This window comes from Nematostella vectensis, chromosome 3 (genome assembly GCF_932526225.1).
Source record: "Nematostella vectensis chromosome 3, jaNemVect1.1, whole genome shotgun sequence".
Taxonomy (NCBI): domain Eukaryota; kingdom Metazoa; phylum Cnidaria; class Anthozoa; order Actiniaria; family Edwardsiidae; genus Nematostella; species Nematostella vectensis.
This window is the reverse complement of record NC_064036.1, coordinates 2,759,924-2,779,568: the sequence shown is the minus strand read 5'-3', so window position 1 is coordinate 2,779,568 and position 19,645 is coordinate 2,759,924. Positions and strand designations below refer to the sequence as shown.

Below are 19,645 nucleotides of genomic sequence, written 5' to 3'. Positions count from 1 at the left end.
CGCATTCTATAATACACATACCCAAAGTATAAAAAAACGTTTGTTCTAGCTTCTAAGGATTAGTTTTACCAAGGAAACAATAGTGATGCTTCTAAGTTCGATATGATTCTAAGGATTGGTTTTACGAAAGGGAACAATGTCTTGCTAGAACAAGTAGCTATTTAGATTTTATTTCATGGTACGCAACTCTATTAGGGATTTCGTTTATAAAGGACTAAAAACGTAGGTCCGTATTAGTCCTTTTTTATGTGAGTTCTATGTACTATCAAATTGATTACGTATTAAAAAAGACAGTAGCATTTCAGTAAAAGGAATCGACGATTTTACTGTTATAATACTGTTCTCTAACCTTTTTTTCTAACTCTGCCTCTTAAATTTAAAAATACTCTCTCGGCGATATTCCTTGCCATTTCCAACCACTCCCCATGTTCTAAGCCGTACTTTCTCGGCGATGCTCCCTACTATTTCTCCCCTGTTGCTCTTTTACCTGCTCTCGTTCATTGAACGTTTCGTAGCTCTCTCGTCGGGGTTCTCCACCGTCCCTAGTCTCTACTTGAGATAAGTCTTCTTCGTGTCGCCCACTGAGCTCTTCGTAACCCCCTTGTTGAGATCTCAACGGCTCTACTGCACTTAAGTCAACTTGTCTTGCTAGCTGCCTATAGTATCTATCTTGTTCGATTAAGTAGTCGGTTTTGGCTGACGTCAAATTGCTCCACGTGTGGATCAAGACATACATCTTGAAGTCGATTGCGAGAGGAAACACGTAAATGACCCATTCGTACTCGTCATCCCCGTAACTGGCACATTCTTCCGCCAAGTCCAAAAACAGCATGGTTGCCGTCATTCCCACCATAATGTGCAAGGGTCGCCATTGTCTGTAGAGAGCAAGAAAAGAAAGCTTTAGCGGCTGTGTCTTTTTTTTGCATACTCCAAGAGGGTGTTACATCTTTGACACTTACTTCAAAAAAAACGTCAGTGCAAACGGCAAATGGTTATTGACCAACGGCAATTCTACGACCGAAAGGACCCGTGGATCCAAAAATATTTGGTCGACATTTAGAAAAATATAAATAAAACATACGACTATCCATTAAATGTGATTAATATATATGGTTCTGACATCGCTTGAGTTAATTTACCACTTTCATATTTACAAATAATTACAACTCATAGGCACCATTCGTTCGTTGATCTTCCATTTGGCAAACGCCCTTCGCCGTTTACGCTGTCAATCTTCCTTGAAATAAGTGTAAATTAAACATAGCAAGTCTACAAAGCTTACCAGAAATTAAAGCCTTAAACCAAAACCTAACACATGTCCAATATTGCCGCCCCTGGGGCGGGTGCTCCCATTAAAAGGGAAATAAACAATTTTCCCACCTCCCTCAAAAGAAAGTTGTTAGTTTCCGACATGCTTTGCATGCGACTTTTGAACTTAGAAATCACGTGCCTTTTTTAGCAGAAGACTCCCGCCAAAATTAATGCTGGATAAAAAATCCCTTTGTTAGCCACTGTAAAAAGAATATGGCGCTTATTGCGCCGCAGTTTATTATTATTGCACATACTTTTCTGCCTTATGAGGAAACAGGTTTGAACTCTGAGATAAGTACCTTAGTTTTCTGTTTCTGTGGCTCATCCAATATACAAACATCGACAGGAACACACAGGCCAAAGCCTTGGACATTTCCCTTTGCCATCTCCATTTGCCACCCACTGGATCCGGTTTGATGATGATGTGCAGAGCGTAGACGGAATGGAAAGTGACGCCAATCACTGAGTAAAACAAAGCCAGCTTCACATGCTCGAACTGATTTCCAGACACGTACACGGAAATGTTTGAGAAGAACCCCTTCTCGTCTGTCTCCGGTACGACCTTCAGTGATCCAGAGCATTGTAGCCTGGAAAAAACAGTGTTTATAGCTGTGTGACTTAATTTTTCATCGTCTTAACGATGAATAAAAACTACTTGGATGACAAAAAGTATATGGCTTCATTTAATGGGGAGGGGGCACCTGGCCCCAGTACTAGGCAATAATAAGAATTGTTAATTGTAATATACAAATGTACAACGGAGCTGTTATACGTTGGAATAAGGGTTTGAGTAAATTAAACTTAGGAAGACTCCCAAGAAAAGTGGACGGGGGTGATCGTTCTGTCTTTTAGGGTATAACATTTTGACCAACTGCTATCCCTTAGGGGGTGTTGAAGGATTTTTCCGATTCTGCTATCTCTTAAAGAATGTCGATCAACCACTCCTTTGTTGTTGTTTATAATTGAAAATACAACGGTTTATTTGCAAGGAAACTGTTGACGATAATTGATTGAAAATATCTTGGTTACTCGCTTGAATTAGCTGATGGAAATGATGCTTTGTGTGACTCGGCATTGAGTGGGAGCATAAAATGGCGGCAAAATTCGACCAAATTCTATTCCTTAGGGGGTGTGAGGATTAAAATGGAGAACCAAAACAGAGTCGCAAAATATACCAACGTTTCGGACTTTTATTCAGTCCTTCTTCAGTGGATGTTTAAGGGTTTTTCTGATTCTGCTATATCGTGAGGTCAAAAATTCCTTTGACAACACCCAAAGTACCGTCCCTTTCGGTTAAAATAGATTTGCCGACGATCACCCCCGTCTGTTTTTATCGGAAGCATCCCCCCCCCCCCCGGGCAATAGAGCTTCGTAAATGCATTTCCCAAAAAAATATTCTAACACATGTTTTGTTTTTTAGGGCGCAGTTATTCGGAATGTTTAAAATTGCGTACAATAGTACGTTTTTGGCGTTCAAGTTTTTTTTTTCTCGCTAGGTGCCCTCGCTTTTTTACGCCTAGAGACGTAGAAAACTATTGAGCTTTTAATTTGCAGAGCTGTCAGAGACGATCCAGGATTGGCTGAGAGGAGGGGGGGGGGGTTGCACAGTCAAAGGTGTCATGAGGAAAAAGCAAAGCATTTGAAGATTCCTTAATAAGAAATGACCCACGTTTTGGCCGACAAGGGGGGGGGGGGTTGCACAGTCAAAGGTGTCATGAGGAAAAAGCAAAGCATTTGAAGATTCCTTAATAAGAAATGACCCACGTTTTGGCCGACAAGGAGGGGGGGGACGGGTGCGCGTACACGCTGCGGACACACTTTCTCGCGTATTTCGAGAAACTAGCGCAAGGTGCGTATTCAGGGGTGGACCGGCAAAATAAGTACTCACCAAATGCAAACTACCACGATGGTTAGTGTGTTTAGGAAACACGCAACTGTTGCTACTATCAATCCATCGTTCATTTTGTGGTGTTTCGACAAAATGAATGAAGCAACAGCTAAAGCGCAGTAGAAGATTGCGAGAAAAAGACTAAACCATCTCCCCCGTCCGATCTCGCAGTGGCTCGTCTGAAAGAAAACGAATAAGGTATCATAATAGAAGACTTGCTGATTAGGTATGATAGTATGGCTGCGTGTCGTGTGTTGGTCTGGCTGCGTGTCGTGGGTCGGTCTGTCCGCGTGTCGTGGTCGATCTGGCTGCGTGTCGTGTGTTGGTTTGGCTGCGTGTCGTGGGTCGGTGTGTCTGCGTGTCGTGGTCGATCTGGCTGTGTCGTGTATTGGTCTGGTTGCGTATCGTGTGTTGGTCTGGCTGTGTCGTTTGTTGGTCTGGCTGCGTGTCGTGTGTCGGTCTGGCTGTGTGTCGTGTGTTGGTCTGGCTGCGTGTCGTGGGTCGGTCTGTTTGCGTGTCGTGGTCGATGTGGCTGCGTGTCGTGGGTCGGTGTGTCTGCGTGTCGTAGTCGATCTGGCTGTGTGTCATGTGTTGGTCTGGCTGTGTCATGTATTTGTCTGGTTGCGTGTCGTGTGTTGGTCTGGCTGTGTTGTTTGTTGGTCTGGCTGTGTCGTTTGTTGGTCTAGCTGTGTCGTTTGTTGGTCTGGTTGCGTGTCGTGTGTTGGTCTGGCTGTGTCGTTTGTTGGTCTTACTGTGTCGTGTGTCGGTCTGGCTGTGTGTCGTGTGTTGGTCTGGTTGTGTGTCGTGTGTCGGTCTGGCTGTGTGTCGTGTGTTGTTTGGCATTCTCGAAGATCCAGCATACTTTGCGGGCGCTCGCAAAGTACGCTGGATGTCCGAGCATGGTTGTTTGGCTGCGTGTTATGTGTTTGTCTTCCACAGTGTGTATATTGGTCTGGTAGAGTGTTCTGCGTTCTAATCAAATGTCTCATTTTAGAGAAGATTTTTTATCTTACCATTCTTGGTCGGACGACTTCGTGTTCGTCATCATTTGGTGGAACAGACTCGGTGTCGTTACTATAAAATTTCCAGAAAAGCAAGGTGCTTTCTAGCCGGTAAGCAAGCATAGCAGCCCTTCCAACGGTGTGTACGATCCTGTGGTCGTAACGCATTATTAATTTAGTCAAATTTTTTACGCTACATTTAGGCTCAATTCATAACGTCCCGCATCTGTATTGTCGACGCGTTATTCTTACGTTTATGCACTAGTCACTTGGACGCGAAACTGACCAAAAAACCCTTCTAACTGTCATATTGTCTATGCGTTCGAAGTTGGGAGAGTTTACATGGGGGAGTTTTGGTTTACATACCTAAATATAGAGGCTGTAATAAGATTATCCATACACTTCTTGTCGAGATCCGAGAGTGAATTGATGTAGGATAGGCTTACAAGCCATAACAAGCCATTGAAGAACACCAATAGAATGTATATGCCTCGCCGGACCCTGTACCACCGATGCCCCTCGCGGATTACCCTCGTCCTCATTTCCAACTTATACATGCACTTCACTTCGTAAAAGAAAAAGTACTATTGAGAAGACATGGTTAGGGACCCTAAGCAAGGACGACGACGACGGCTAGGACAACGAAATCGAAAATAAACTGCGTCCAATTCCAAACCAGTTACAATAGAATAAGCACAACTTAGGTTACAGGTTAAACGGTGGAGTCTCTATTGACCGTGAAACTTGGAGTTTTCAAGTCGTGGGTTGAGAGAAACGGTTTACATGACAGATCGCTTTTTCACGTGATGCGATTGAATTCTCAATCTAGTTTCACTGTTTTCTGCTGTCGGCGTCTACGTTTGTTGAGGCCTCGCGAACTCCAGCCCAGCGAAATACAGAGAAAAGAGGCCTCTGCTAGCAGGGAAACTTTAAAAGTAATGTCTCCTGAAAAATAGGGTCTACGTTTGCCTCCACTGGAAATAAGCTCGACTCAGACACGCACCGCACTCTTTCCTTCTATTGAAATCAAGGCCCATTAGGGAGTTAGTGTTCATTATTTATGGCCGGGGGGGGGGGGGGGGGGGGGTGGTCGGTATTAAGCGCACTCTACTTGAGTTCTCTGTACAACCCCTTCTTTGTAAACAACAAAACTTTGTTGCCCCCCCCCCCCCCCAGGAGAAACCCAAAAACTTGTTTGACCCCCCTCCTTCTCTTTAAAAATCCACAAAACTACATTTATAACCCGAAGTATAGATACATATAAACAAATCATGCATTAAAAACAACCAAGACATAATATTTCTTATTGTAATAAGTCAAATGTGGCCTTATGGCGTTTTTAAACAGTAAAGAATGCAGGGTTGGATCCAGGGTAGTTTACGTGAGTTCCGGAACACACTCAAAGTTTTTCGGACCAAGTTATTTTGAACTTAAATGGCTTTTTTAAAAATACTCCGATATCCCTAGAAACTATTGGCTTGTCTGTGGAAATCATTCAATCTCCTGTACTTTTGCTTTTTAATTAAATTAAACACGTAAAAAGATGCCTTATCGTCGTTATTATTCTTATGCGACTTCACGGAGCGCCCCGGATCACGAGCTTTGGATTTGAGCTTCTATCACTTTTCGGGAACCTTCGGAAATCCGTCGGATAAGATCGGAAAATATTGTCACCAATTTGCAAGCAAGGGGGTGGGTGAGGTGTTATTATAGTTAGCACTGGAACACACTCAAAACCTCGCGCGATTGGCTGGAAATTTTTTCATTGTGTTGGAACTCACTCAAAACCATTTTTGATTGGCTAACTCACTTGGAAACCACCGCGGAAACTATCGACAAAAGTATAAAAGGTCTGTACCTCCCCCAACGGTCTTCTTTCGTTTGCCTTCACTAGAGTCTCAGTACTTGCACCGGAGTTTACGAAGGAATTAGTTAACAAATTGCACTAGTTTTTAGGGCCCATCCGCACTTGTACAAAACTTGTTTATGTAGACACAAATTCTGTCATCAACTGTAAGAAACAAGTGCGGATGCATTTGTTCGGCCAGGCCAAACTACAAAGACGCCGCTGGGGAGGTTTGGAGCCCTACAAAACTAGGCCAAACGTCAAAATCATGTCGAACATGACAGCTTTGTCAATTATCACCCTACTTGATAACCCAACGTGATCGAATTGCGCGGGAAAGTTCATCTTCGCAGAGTGAATCGAGGTCACAACATGGCGTACTTTCCTCGGGACTATTATTTCAACTATTATGGCTCACAAGTGTTTGATCCTGCTGGTATTTATGGTCAATCGCAGTCTCAAATTGTAGAGCAACCAAATGAAGTACAGAATCCACCGCTTCAGCCTTTACAAGCAAACCAACAAGTTAATTTGTTTGGCCCGATAAGTGCGGATGTACTTTAGCTAATAACTTTTGGCCGAGACAAAATTTGTTATCATTTTTGTTCGGGCCAGACAAACTTTGTTCGACAAGTGCGGATAGGCCCTTACTCTTTATGGCTCGTGCTCCTGTCTGTCGGAATGAGGATTGTTCTCCCTACGACATTGGCTTAGTCTTCGACAAGATCGCCAGCTATTCGCCTCGGGACAAGTTAAAATTCATCGAAAATGTATGGAAACCAGGTGAGCTTTTCGATTTCCCAGTGTCAATAGAGAATGGAAAATCTCGCAAGTTTGTTTTAAACTGGCTAAAGAAATATCCATGGCTAGCCTACTCTAAATATTACAATGGAGTGTTTTGCTTAGCTTGTGTTTGTTTCGGAGTTCAGTGTGGGCGAAACGCTAATAAGTTAGACAAATTATTGAAGTCTCCTCTTACAAATTGGACTTCGGCCGCTTCGCGCTTTACAAAACACGCGCAAGGAAATTGTGAAATTCACAAGTTTTCTATGATTGCTATAGAAGAATTTAAGAAAATGATGCGAACAGACGCTGTCCCGATAAATCTGCAGTTAAATAACATCGTTCAACAGCAAATTGCTAGAAACCGTGAGATCCTTTTTAATTAGAATTTTGTAACTATTACAGACAGGACATGCCAAATTATATAGGTTTACAGGCAGAGCTTTTATTATGGGAGAGATTATGGAAGGGGAGGGATAACAGAGGAGAAGTGATTCCAGACACTCTCAAGGCTACACTGGAGGATATTGACAGATGCATATGTCAATATTTATTTCATGTTAAAGACCCTTATCACACTTCCAATTTCATCTGCTTCTTGTGAGAGATCCATTTCATCCCTTCGAAATCTTAAAACCTATTTGAGAAGCACAATGATTGAGGAAAGATTGAGTGGGCTGGCACTAATGTATACCCACAAAGACATGGATTTAGACCTGGACAGAATAATAGATTTATTTGCTCAATTGCACCCTAGGAGAATGAGCATGGCAAACATATTAACTTAAATTTTTGCACCATCTGTTTCTAGAGGGCTTGTGAGTTATGTTCCATCTGGGTCTTACCCTTACTGATGGAGAACAGCTACAGAAACTCAAACTGGTGCCTGTATAACTTTCTTAAAAAGTCATTTCTAGATGTTTTTTTTTATTTAGTGATGATTTCAATTTTTCTATTGACACTGGGATTTCATGTTAAGCTCAAATGGTTTACAAACATTTCCCTGGGCTCCAGAAGCTGCAGTTTCAAAGGATAAAAAAGGGGAGTATTTTTCAAACTATATATATATATTATAATCATTTAGTACTTCTCATTTTTATAACTTGATAACAATGTTGGATTTTTCTCCAGAGCTCCAGTTACTGCAGTCCCCAGGGATGAAAAAGGGGAGTTTTTATTCAAATTATATTGTCTATAATTTGTACATATCTTTTGTATATGACATATGATATTAATATTGGATTTTTTTATTATTATCTTGAAAACTCCTGGACCAAGGACCAACCACAGGCTTGCCATCTATAAGTACCATTTTTCCTTCTCCTGCTCAAAGACAGTTAGGCAGCTATATTTGACATAGACCAGTGGCACCGGTTTGGATACCAGATATTTTTTTTGTAGAGCAAGGTGTTCCATGTACCACCTTCAACAAAATAAAACTTTTTTTCCCTTTATGATAGCATGTTTTTTTGTTCTTTTTGGGGTAATTAACTTTTCTGAAAATGCAGAAAATAGCATTTATAGAGCTTGAAATTTCAAATTTTCTTGGGGGGGCATGCCCCCAAACACCCCTATTGTTGCTGTTTCGGTGGAAACTACTCACTCAAAAACCTGGATCCACCCCTGGAATGTGTATCTATATCTATCCTTGCATGCCATATTACTAGTCCATATCACGCAGGACAATTTTATATTTTACTGCATGGGACTGTCCTAATAAAAGATAAAATCGTCCTGTGCCCTTGGTCCGATAGATCTCCTAGATCTGGTGCTCGCGGGTTGTTCAAAGTAAAGGTATCCGAGTCAGACTTTTTACACAATGACATTATCTAATAACCTGCCGTACTAGATTCCTAGTATATTTTACAAATGCATATATTTCAGTTGTCGTTTTTTATTGATCCTATAGGTCAAGCTTAAATGAACTACTACCGCGTAATAAACATTGTTCAATTTGTCATTTGTGGGAAAGCGTTCACGGCTCAACAGCAGTAAATGTAGCCTAAATATGTTATTGGCAACGCTAGGAAACAGCTTTTCATTTCGATTACTCTTTTCAATAATAATAAATAAAAAAGTTTTCTACTTTTAAGCGATGAAATCCCCCCCCCCTTCAACCACATTGAAACTTTTATCACCCCTCATCGACGCAACCAAAACCCTTTTTTTAGCCCCACGCCCCCCATGTGGGAACCGACCGGCCATAAATAATGAACACTCTCTTAGCTGTTGCGGTGTCCCTGCCATTTGTCGCGTATATTCTTAATTTTCTTATACATGTTTAATGGCAAAGCTAATATAATTAAATGTGTTCTGCTCGAATTCCCATTATCCCACGCAAAATTAACTTGAACAAAAGCTGAACCCCGAACCCATAATTTTCTAAACGGGCTTAGTTACTGCTTGAACTTACTTTGGCATGCTTGCTGTAAGGGGAAGAGGATGAAAAATACTAGGGTGAGTTCCCAAGGCGCAGGCCCGCTAGTGTCTTGGCAGTACACGATAGCTATGATGTTAACCAGTGCTGCAAAAATGTCGATAAGCCAGGAGACGAAAATAACCTTAAAAGAAGCTTCAGACTTTGAGACCCTGAGTGCTCCAACTAGATCAACACGATGGGTGCGCTCAATAACGAGGTATACCAACAGCCATGTAGTTGGCACCAATGAGCAAAGAGAAATCAAAGTGTAGAATAACAACGTTCGTTCTCCGTCGTTTAATTCCATTCCGTCTTTGTTGATAAACACAGCGACGAAGAGTATGTAACTCGCAGCCAGTTGAAGACCAAAAAACATCTCCAAAATCCCATATAACGCTTTCGTACAAGTCCTCATTTTACCGTTACTTTGTAGTGACCGTTTCACTTTGCAAGAACACTGATATTTTTATCGACCAGAGCAAGCTGACGGACAGAGTCGAATAGAAGCAGAACTGCCCGCTACTACAAGTAATTCTTGGGATTATACGACTTTGCTATTTGATACACATATAACCATGACAACTTACATTTCTAGGAATTTAAAAATAGCTTTGTCATTTCAATAATGATTGATCATTGACCTCGTTCCCGGAGATATGCAAAATCGGAAAAATCCTTCAACACCCCCCAAGGGAAGGAAGTTGCTCGAAAGTTTATACCCTAAAAGATGTGACGAACACCCCCCGTCTACTTTTCTGGAGAATCTCCCCCCCCCCCCCCCCCCCGGAAGATAAGCCCTAGTGTTTTTCCAGGCGTCAGGGACAGCTTACAGCTATTGCAGAAAATGTTTGACATCAGAGCGCTGACACAAGACGCCTTGGGACTAGGCTAATTCGTCATTACAAAGGCACGTAAGGCATGCCTGTCATACGCCACTTTGCAGCCTGCTGCGATGGTCATTCGCGCGAATGCTCCAGTAAAGGAAACTATGGAGCATTGTTTTCATAATCTAAGGCACAAAAGTATCGGCCCTTACTCGAAATCCCGTATAACGCTTTCGTACAAGTCCTCATTTTACCATTACTTTGTAGTTACCGTTTCACTTTGCGAGAACCCTGTTGTTTTTATCGACCAGAGCAAGCTGGCAGAGTCAAATAGAAGCAGAACAAGCTCGCGACTACAAGTATTTCGTAGTTCTAATATTTGATAAGCATAACTTATATTTCTAGGAATTCAAAAATAGCTTTGTCAATAATGATTCATCACTGCAACCTGGCCGCGCTAGCTTGCGTTTGGCCAGGGCTCAAAAGCCACAATCTTTATGGAAATCAAGTGGCCACCAACAACCTTCCGACTTCGGGGAAGAAATAAAAATTAATGCCGGTCAAGAGGTGGCACGCGACTGGGTGAGTGGGTGAGGGAGAAGGAGGGGGGGGGCTTTTGTTTAAGATTGACAACCAGTGAGGACAGCCATTTCAATCGGGTAAAATTACATTTTGTTTAAATCAATACGTTAAATTGCTCACTTTGTACAAAAAGTATGTTTTATTTGTTCTATCTATTATATATTGTTTTTTTTAATTTTCGGTTTAAACATTTCTATTTTTTTCATATTATCCACGATCGTGTAGATATTGAATATCCGATATTCTCTTTATTTACTCTTCGGTAAGCTAGGGCGTCTATCTGCTTATTTTCCCCTATTATTATTTTGCCCTCACTAATGGATCACATGGACAGTCATAATGACCACGTGAAAGCTAACGAACTCTTAACATAGTTATCAGATGATGGTCAAATAAAAAAACACGTGGAGGTAAGTTTTGATCACGTGGAAGCTAAGGGTTGTCGCGAACCTTGTTAAGGATAGCCCAGTTTAGGCTCTGCTATGATTACATATAAAAACACGTGGAGGTCACTTGTGATCACGTGAAAAGTCACCTACGTTCACGTGGAAGCTAAGGGTTGTCGCGAACCTTGTTGTGGATAGCCCAGTTAATGCTGGTCTTCCAGCTGTTGTCCACCGCTTCGTTGAACTTTCTATTGAAGTACTCTAAAGCTTTCTCCTCGGACACGTTCAGGTTGAGAGTTTTGCGGAGATAACCGATGTCGTCCAGCGAGCGCAGCTCAGGGATTCCAGCCGAGAGCATCATCACGAATAGGTTAATGAGGAGGGAGCCGCGCCTACGCAGAACGAGAAACGCCTGCTCGCAAATACGACGGAACCTGTAATCAGAAGGGAATTTCTGATCAGACATGTAATGATGACAAAGCCACTTCTAATCATCGTAACACTGTTTATCAATGCAAGTAGGTAGAACCCTATAGACCTGCGGCACAAAGCTTTGCCAAAAAAGTTTAATTAGAATCGCACACGCTTTCTTTCCTTATAATTATATATATTTCCCTTGCTGAGAATCACCAATGCTCCTCTTTTCTTTGAATCACACATGCTCCCTTTTCGTAAAATCACCTATGCTCCATTTTCTTGGAATCACACACGTACCATCTTTTATATAAAAAAGTTCACTTACTCTTGGAATCCCTCGGTGTTGTCGTTACCACGAGTGATCACGTGGACGAAGTGGTCTGTCAACACAAACGGGACACGCTCTCTTCGAATGCCAAACTTGTTCTTGAAGTTCCCGAGGAAGTGTCCGAAATCGATATGGAACAGCTAGCAAAGAATAACCAATATATTTTTTTTCAGAACTAAGGAGATCTTTTGTAAATATTAAGGTCCAAATGGAAAAAACTCCATATTATATTTTAATCTGTAGGGATTAAGGGCTGTTTTAAAGGTACAAATGAAAGAAAGCTCAATATATCTTATTTGATGTAGACATCTCGGTATTAAGGACAGTTTATAGGAACAAATGAAAGAACAACCATCAATCAGGACATTTCTGTGGGTCCCAAAGATGTCCTAGCAGGACCCCACGCTATTTTAAGTGTAGCGCTTTACCTGTCCGTTCTCATGGACCATGATATTATCGCTATGTCTGTCTCCGACACCCAAGACATACGTTGCCACACAGTACCCCGCACAGGACAGCATGAACCTGTGTGTTGCCTCGACCAGTCTGAGTATGAAAAAAAAAAAAAGACTCCGAGATGAGTGTCTGTAGTATGTATAAAAACAAGGTAATTCAAATTCATGAGTCATTCACACAAACAAACAAAACAATAGGGAAAAAAATAAATCGAAGGTTCTTTTAACGCAGTGACGATTCTTGCTAGAAGATAATAAGAAGATAGTGCAAACATTTTTTGAACATAAAAGAAGAAAGCGGAGAAGATGGTATGGTACCGTGTGAAAATATTTGTAATAGATGATATTGTGTTAATGATGTGACGATAAATACAATAATAACGACTAAACTCACGCTTCCTTAGAGCCGTTCCTGTCTGCAAGCCAGTCCAAGATGCAAGTCTTGTTGAAGGCTCCGGTGATAGCACCCATCTGCTTCATTTGGATCTTAGCAATGGTCTCGGAGTTCGTCACCACCTCTATCATGCCAACGTGATCACCCGTGCTCAGGCACCCGTATGGGATCATCCTTATAAAGAAATAGGTTAGTATGGACACCCGTATGGGATCATCCTAATGAAGGAAATATAGGCTAGTATGGACACCCCTATGAGATCATCGTAATGAAGGAAATATGGGTTAGTATGGACAGTAGTACGTGACAAGCACTAAATCAGGCGCCCATGTGGAATTATCGATAAGAGAAAATACATAACTTGGGAAGAGGTATCAAGCACTAACTCAGGTACTCGTGTGGAATTCTTGATAGGAGGGAATGCATTAATCAGCTTGAAAGGGGGTAGCAAGTATGAAAGGGGGTAGCAAGACAAAGGAGAATGGAGTACTTGAAGCAAGGATCACCAGTACTCAGGCATCAAGATGGAATAATCCTGACAAAGGAGAATGGGATAGTTTGGTTCTTTGAGAGGAACTTACTCCAAGTCCAACCCATCTTTCTTCCATAGCCTATCCATAATTCTGATCAACTGTAGAGTCAACATATCTTGACGGAGATCTGTAGGGGAAATGTAGATTAAGTATCTAGTGTAGTTTGAAAGAGTAAAATCAGTAGGGAGATCTGTTTATGTATGGCATCCTTACCATCCCCGCTCTTGAAGATGATCTTCACTGGTTCACCTAGCTCATCAAAGTTTTCAAAGTCGAGCCACAGTGGTCGCATCTTGGAGTCCATATACTTGCAGTTGTCAACCCTACAAAACAATAAGCAAATTAGCAACTGAGTTGCTGTTGTTGGTCTTCGGTAGTTACTTGTCTTTAACCATACTGCAGATAACAGTAAAAGCCATAGGTACTATTGGGATGATTGGGATGCAAATGTGTTTTAGTCTGAGTGGATATGCGTGTCTTATTTGAGTTGCTTGATTCTCTTGTTAGGATTGAGTTGAGATGCATGTCTTATTTGAACTGTTTGAGTCTGTGGTTGGGATATATGTCTTACTTAAGTTGCTTGAGTCTATAGCTTGGGTTGAGTGGAGATGTCAGCCTTGATAAGGCATCCTGGTACGTCTTCTGCTGTAAGCACTCTTTCATTGTCTGAAGCCCTTGAGCTCTCTTGTCACGATCCACATGTTGTAACAAGCTCGAAATTGTCTTCATCTTGTTCAGGGCTTCAAGCTGTGAAAGGCAAAACAGATAGTTATAAAACACTGAAGTAAGGCTACTCAAAGTATGGGGATGATATATCTTCATTTTTCACAGATAACAACCAGGACATATTAAGAAATACCCTGTATCATCTAAATACTAACAAAAACAACAAAATAATGAGAAATTGGTGTAACTGAGCTAATACACTTGTGCTCTTTGGTCAAAGTAAATACTGATAAAACAGATCTGATCATGAATAATAAATGAATATTGCACAGCTTAAAATCGCACTTGCAGTGAACAGTGAAAATATAAAATCAAATTCCCAGTCTTTAAAGATTATGGGGAACAGCTTACACATCATACCCTAAGTGAATGCTGTGCTCCTGTAATTAATGGCTCAGAAGTCTTGAGAACTGCCAAGCTTTACCTGTTTCTGTAAGCTCTTCATGTGAGCTGGTGATCCACGGCAGTAAGCTTCAAGCATAAGTCCAAACCGCACAGACACCTCAGGGTTATGCATCTCTGCACGCAGTAACCAAAACAGCTCATGTCCTAGGTTCTGATTGTTCAGTGTTCGCTTCAGTAGGAATCTGGCAAGCTCACAGTCAAGGTATGATTCATACTTCAAAACCTAGCAAAGATAGCTAGTAAGTATCATGATTGAAAAGAGATTTTAAAAATATTTGTTTGTTGTAGGAGAATAATAAATGGGGTATAGTAATTGGAGAATGATTTGGGGAGGGGTGCACAGATATAGGGATTGGAAAATGTGTAACTTGTGTGTGATTCTTATAGTAAAAAAGTATGTTTCAATTAACTCTGCTGGTCTTAACTTTATGGCCAAGAGTGGGTTCCACTGTGTGGTATTCACACACAGTCACAAAGTGAAAGGAAAGAAAACAGGGTTTACCTGAACTAACTGCAGCATATAGTGCATCAGGTCACTATCCCTGAAAAATTGAAAACAATAAAGCTATTTCAGAGAGCCACTCAAAACCACTTATTTTATATGCTGTAACTACATATCTGCTCTGAGCAACTTACCCCATTTTCTCAATACAGCGAACAGCAAACTCTCGAACTTTTTGATCAGCATAGTTACAATCCAAGAGTTCTAAAGCCAGCTCAGGGTGCATCTCAGGCCATATTTGTAGCAGCACTTGCATCTATTCACACAGATAACAATTTGGTTATAACTAACACACTGTGAAATCCTGGCTAAACAGTCATACATTTTGTCAAACATTGAAACAGCACTCTTCTGGGAGCATGTTTGACAAGGTGGCATAAAATATTAACGTGCATGCTGTCTCAGTTATAAAAAGGCAAGAGATCAAAAAGTGGCGCCATGGAAGGGGTCAAATGAGAACCATGTTTTGTGGGTGGCTAAACCTACAAAAGTTTGCACTAATACAATGTTCGATAAACATGTCTAAATGTTTTGTTAGGCCTTAAAACAGCAGACTTTTTTCACCAATTTAGGACTTCCCTTTTTAAAAAAAAAGAATTATGCTTAACTTGTTGAAGCTGTTCAAGTCTCTGATTGTCTTTTTCTCCCTTGTTTGCAAAGCAAGGATAAGAGGCGAGTTTTTACAAACACGCTTGTGATTTGATTTGTGGCCAAAAAAGTTTGATAGAAAAACTTTATGAAGCACGAAAACCCTAGAGGGAAAAATGCAGTAATAATAGCAAGACAGGAAGATATAAAGGTGATGAATTGAGAAAGTTTTGTTATCATCTCCAAAAATGCTATAAAATTCTTAGTCTTTTCAAGTAATTATATTCAGACCATAGTCATCCTTCTATACCTGTGCCACATCTTCCTTGCAATTCCACTTGACACAACTTAAAAGCCTGCCCAGGCTATGAGGATAATAATCCCTGCACTCCATCCTGAAAATATGCAAAAGAAGGAAAACTTTTAAAATCACACCTACTGTAATTGGGTGAAAGTGTCCTTTAGAACAAAGAAAGTGAGCCTGGTCAACAATGTCTACCTTGCCCTCCAGACAAACTCTTTGTCCAACTCAAAGATTGGTGCCAAGGGCTCTCTGTCAATGACTTGTCTCAATTGCTCAAGCTCATTGTCTCCGGTTTTTTTCTGCAGAACAAAGACGAATCTTAATAATAGATTGCCAGCACATGAAACATAGTAGCATTTCAATAAAGTAAAATGCAAACCGTGAGACCAAACAATGTGTCTGTTATATGGAGGTGTCCTCTTAATGGAGATTTTGATTTGAAAGTTTGACTGAAGAATGTGAAATCAGGACTTTTGAAGTCCTGAAGTGCTAAGAGGTCTATTATATGGAAAAGCATAAGAATATTCAAGACAACTTACAAATATCTCCTGGTCTGTTGTTTCTGCTGCAAGCTGTAAAATCTATAAACAAATTCAATGGTACATTAGTTTGCAGGGCAAAAATTACAAGTGAAAAAATAATGGTAAAAGACTAATGTTTGGTAAAAACTACATGGAAAATAGTTTTACCTTGTCATAAGCAGGATAAACAACATTGTTTGCGTAGCGTTGGAACTCAATCACCAGACAAGGTGAAGTACTGGTATTGATATTGGACACCACAGTACCAATTGGATTTAGAAGATCTGGCATGGTCTCTGGAACTGGCCAGGCATGTATGGTGAGGGGTCCTTGTCGCAGGTTACCGCGGAAATCAAACAATGTTACATTTACCCAAGCCAGAGGGATATAATCAAGCTGAAACAAAATAATTTTGTGTGTTAAATCAAACAATTTCACCTTTTTCTAAGCTAGTGGGATATAATCTAACAAAATGAAACAGTTTTGCTAGGATTGACTCACAGTAAGTATAAGAATTATATGCATGTTGTTCATTGCAGGATTCTTTTGAAAATCACAAGTGCAATTTCTTAGCGGAAAGAGTGTTATGGTACTGTATTTGCAATGGTACTGTTTGAACCAGGCCATGATTAAAAACCAAAATCTGTGGTCGTCGCACTTACATTCTTTTTCTTTCTTCTGGCAGCAGCTTTCACATACACACCAAACAACACTAGGCACAAGCGTGCCATTCGGGGAATATCACACACTAGAATGTTCAAGTTGATGAACTCATTCCACAAAGGTTTGTTGCCGCTTTGGGGTTTTGTCTGTTTGATGTCACTGAGCACTTCGTTGCCATGGTAAATTGCTCCCCTGACTCCAACCTGCCGGAATATAAATGATCAAGGCCTTAAAACACTGGGGGGAGTGAACAGCAAGCCCCATTGCTGATTTCTTTATATTTAAAAAAGAAATGGAGGTGGGATTAGCTTGAATTACTTTGCAGGTCTAGCATGAGAGATCAGGTGCAAAGTTTTACTTTGAGCATGCAGATGATCTTAATCAAAATTTGAATGGTTTGGATTTAAACAGAGTATAAAACACTATCAGCTCCTCACCATCATAACATCACCAACATTGATATTATCTGCAGACAAGATTTTAACTCTCAACTGAGTTTCAATACTCCAAAGAGAAAGCTCTGCACTCTCCACCTTTGGAGGCAGTGGTGGGGGTGGTCTATGCTGAATACCAGACTTGCCGCTAACATCCATGAGCTCGTTCACTCCTAACGAAACCCGTCGCACTAATGACAACTGTGGTCTTTTTCCTTGGGCTATACATTCACTGATGTACTGCAAGATAAAGTAAAAAAAATCTGAATTTTCATACAGAGATGTTGGAGGGAGAACAGGAAGTAAAAATGTCTGAAGTTAAAGCACCATCAAAAATAGAAATAACTATCAGACCTGTGCCAACAGGAAAACATTAGCTTCCAAGAGGGTGTGTTGAAAAGGTTTCTTTTTAATTATTCATATTGGTATTGAAATGATATAATTAACTATTAGGGGCATATGCAGGATTTTAACAAGTTGCAGACAAAGCATTCAGAAGCTCAATGAGGGAGTGGCCCCTTATCCCGCATCCCCGTGAAGATTTCATAGCTACCGCTTTTGGGTTTGAAATTGGTGTCAATGCGTCAGACTTTTGAAAATATTACACAATCCTTTGTCATCCTTGATCTGAAATAGGACTTCAGTCGTCACGTGGCACTGAATGACATAACAATATGTTTGGAAATCATCTGTAGACTACCATGATTAAGAAAATTATAGTTTTTATCCTTATCATATGTATAAAACTATGTACATAAAATGAATAAGTAAACATTTGATTTTTTCCCCTTGTTATACAAATAAGATTGCCAATTTTTTTGCAGTCCAGTGACTGCGGGCATATAGGCTGCGTATGCCCCTGACTATAATATCAAGTTTGAGCCCTTATTTATCAGGGATGGCAAATGATCAATCCACAAAATAACAAGATGATTTTGAAAATCAGGGAAAACAAGGTCTTGCTTTTCTAACTATCCAACTATCTAAAATCCTGACTGATTGATGGCCAGATACTGTAGCATAAGTAAAGGAGTGGACTTACCCTGTATCGCAACAAAGAGTACTCCCCCAAAAGATAGCTTTCTCTGCCAACAATCTTCAGTACATAGTCTTTTGGGTTATCAAAATCTTGGACACCCATGATAGCCCCTCTTTTCTTCAAAACTAATACCAATAGTTCCTCTGGAAAAGTATCAGCTGATACATTGAAAGCATGCATATCCTTCATTGATGCCCTATTATTTCTTATTGCTACGCTGATCAGGAACCTGCGATTTTCATTTAGCTTTTGGGCGACATAAGCCGGGGTTTCTTCGCTCTGTTCTATTTCTACTGGGTAAGCATACATGGCCCTTCCCTCCCAGTCCAACTTGCTTCGCTCCTTAGCAATCCCTTCAACATATTCGGCATATCTTCGCCTGAATTCATCGACTTCGGGGTTTTTCATTTGGTCGAACTCATGAAGGTTTTTTCCAATCAAGACACTAATTTTAGAACTTAATAATTTCTCTTCACGATCGCCTTTTTTCTCGATCAGCTTAAGCATAGGACGGAAAGGCCGAACGTCTATCAGTTGCCGATTTTCATCAACTAGTTCTTCTTGTTTGCCTTGTAAATTCACACACACGAAGACATAACTGGACATCTCTTTCAGGAGATTGAATAAAGGATAGCTGGCTGCTTCCCGCCATAGCTTGTTTTTTATTTCCCCAAGTGTGGCTTCGATACGTACTTCGATAGGGATGAGCACTCCAGTTGGAAGAAGGCAGTCCACATCTACGGGTGTACATGCAGACAGGGATGCCCACATATCCAACCGGCTCACGGGGGCCATAATGGCGGCTAGAACTCTGAAGGCTCTCTCCTACTACAGGGGTGCGAGATCGGACGACGAGGAGTCACATTTCTAGGAGGTTTTCGGCTGTGTACAAAACCACAACCTCGGTAGTTTTGGTTCCTTCCGCATCGGAATCCCCCAGCATGCACTGCACGTATCTCGAAGTTTTTACTGGTAGAATCAAAAAGCCCAAACTGTCGCGATCTCGTACCAGAACAATGAATACAATACACCAAAAACTGGAAATCGACTCTGCCAGAAGTAGAGTCGATTTCCAGTTTTTGGTGTATTGAAGTTTTTAACTGGAAACTGGAAATCGACTCTGCCAAATTTTCGTCTTTAATAAGACTTCTTCAGGGCTTCTTCAGTCTGCCCTGAAGAAGTCTTATTAAAGACGAAAATTTGGCAGAGTCGATTTCCAGTTTTTGGTGTATTATATTCATTGTTCTGCTACGAGATCGCGACAATTTGGGCTTTTTGATTCTAGAAGTTTTTAAC

The 19,645-nt window shown here is 40.9% G+C and overlaps 3 protein-coding genes across 3 annotated transcripts; all 3 read right to left on the bottom strand.

Annotated features, from left to right (window-relative positions):
- Positions 1-305: 305 nt before the first annotated feature.
- LOC116619087 lies at positions 306-3,333 on the bottom strand. The gene is made up of 3 exons (XM_048725431.1): positions 3,200-3,333; positions 1,611-1,898; positions 306-875 (listed from the first exon to the last, which is right to left on the bottom strand). The coding sequence occupies exons 1-3, from the start codon at positions 3,271-3,273 to the stop codon at positions 431-433; spliced, it is 807 nt and encodes a 268-aa protein (XP_048581388.1). The 5' UTR covers positions 3,274-3,333; the 3' UTR covers positions 306-430.
- An 88-nt stretch (positions 3,334-3,421) lies between these two features.
- Positions 3,422-4,042, bottom strand: LOC125561303 (salivary glue protein Sgs-3-like). Its single transcript, XM_048725402.1, has one exon. It carries the CDS (start codon positions 4,040-4,042, stop codon positions 3,422-3,424), a length of 621 nt encoding a protein of 206 aa, XP_048581359.1.
- Positions 4,043-10,729: 6,687 nt separating this feature from the next.
- LOC5513857 (phosphatidylinositol 4,5-bisphosphate 3-kinase catalytic subunit beta isoform) lies at positions 10,730-19,298 on the bottom strand. Its single transcript, XM_001634024.3, has 17 exons — positions 18,353-19,298; positions 17,314-17,550; positions 16,876-17,079; positions 16,382-16,609; positions 16,232-16,273; positions 15,888-15,991; positions 15,699-15,783; positions 14,935-15,056; positions 14,801-14,840; positions 14,318-14,521; positions 13,739-13,914; positions 13,381-13,490; positions 13,216-13,294; positions 12,635-12,808; positions 12,214-12,331; positions 11,783-11,925; positions 10,730-11,474 (listed from the first exon to the last, which is right to left on the bottom strand). Exons 1-17 carry the CDS (start codon positions 19,142-19,144, stop codon positions 11,207-11,209), a joined length of 3,126 nt encoding a protein of 1,041 aa, XP_001634074.1. The 5' UTR covers positions 19,145-19,298; the 3' UTR covers positions 10,730-11,206.
- Between the last annotated feature and the right edge of the window lie 347 nt (positions 19,299-19,645).

Excerpts from the sequence above, each read along its gene's own strand:
- LOC116619087 (XM_048725431.1), bottom strand. The coding sequence starts at position 3,273 with ATGAACGATGGATTGATAGTAGCAACAGTTGCGTGTTTCCTAAACACA. Across the intron at positions 1,899-3,199 it reads ATCGTGGTAGTTTGCATTTG|GCTACAATGCTCTGGATCAC; the intron begins GTGAGTACTTAT and ends TGTTTTTTCCAG. Across the intron at positions 876-1,610 it reads CACAGAAACAGAAAACTAAG|ACAATGGCGACCCTTGCACA; the intron begins GTACTTATCTCA and ends TGCTCTCTACAG.
- LOC5513857 (XM_001634024.3), bottom strand. The coding sequence starts at position 19,144 with ATGGCCCCCGTGAGCCGGTTGGATATGTGGGCATCCCTGTCTGCATGT. Across the intron at positions 14,841-14,934 it reads CGCTGTATTGAGAAAATGGG|GGATAGTGACCTGATGCACT; the intron begins GTAAGTTGCTCA and ends TCAATTTTTCAG. Across the intron at positions 11,475-11,782 it reads AACACCGAGGGATTCCAAGA|GTTCCGTCGTATTTGCGAGC; the intron begins GTAAGTGAACTT and ends TTCTGATTACAG.
- LOC125561303 (XM_048725402.1), bottom strand. The coding sequence starts at position 4,042 with ATGCCAAACAACACACGACACACAGCCAGACCGACACACGACACACAA.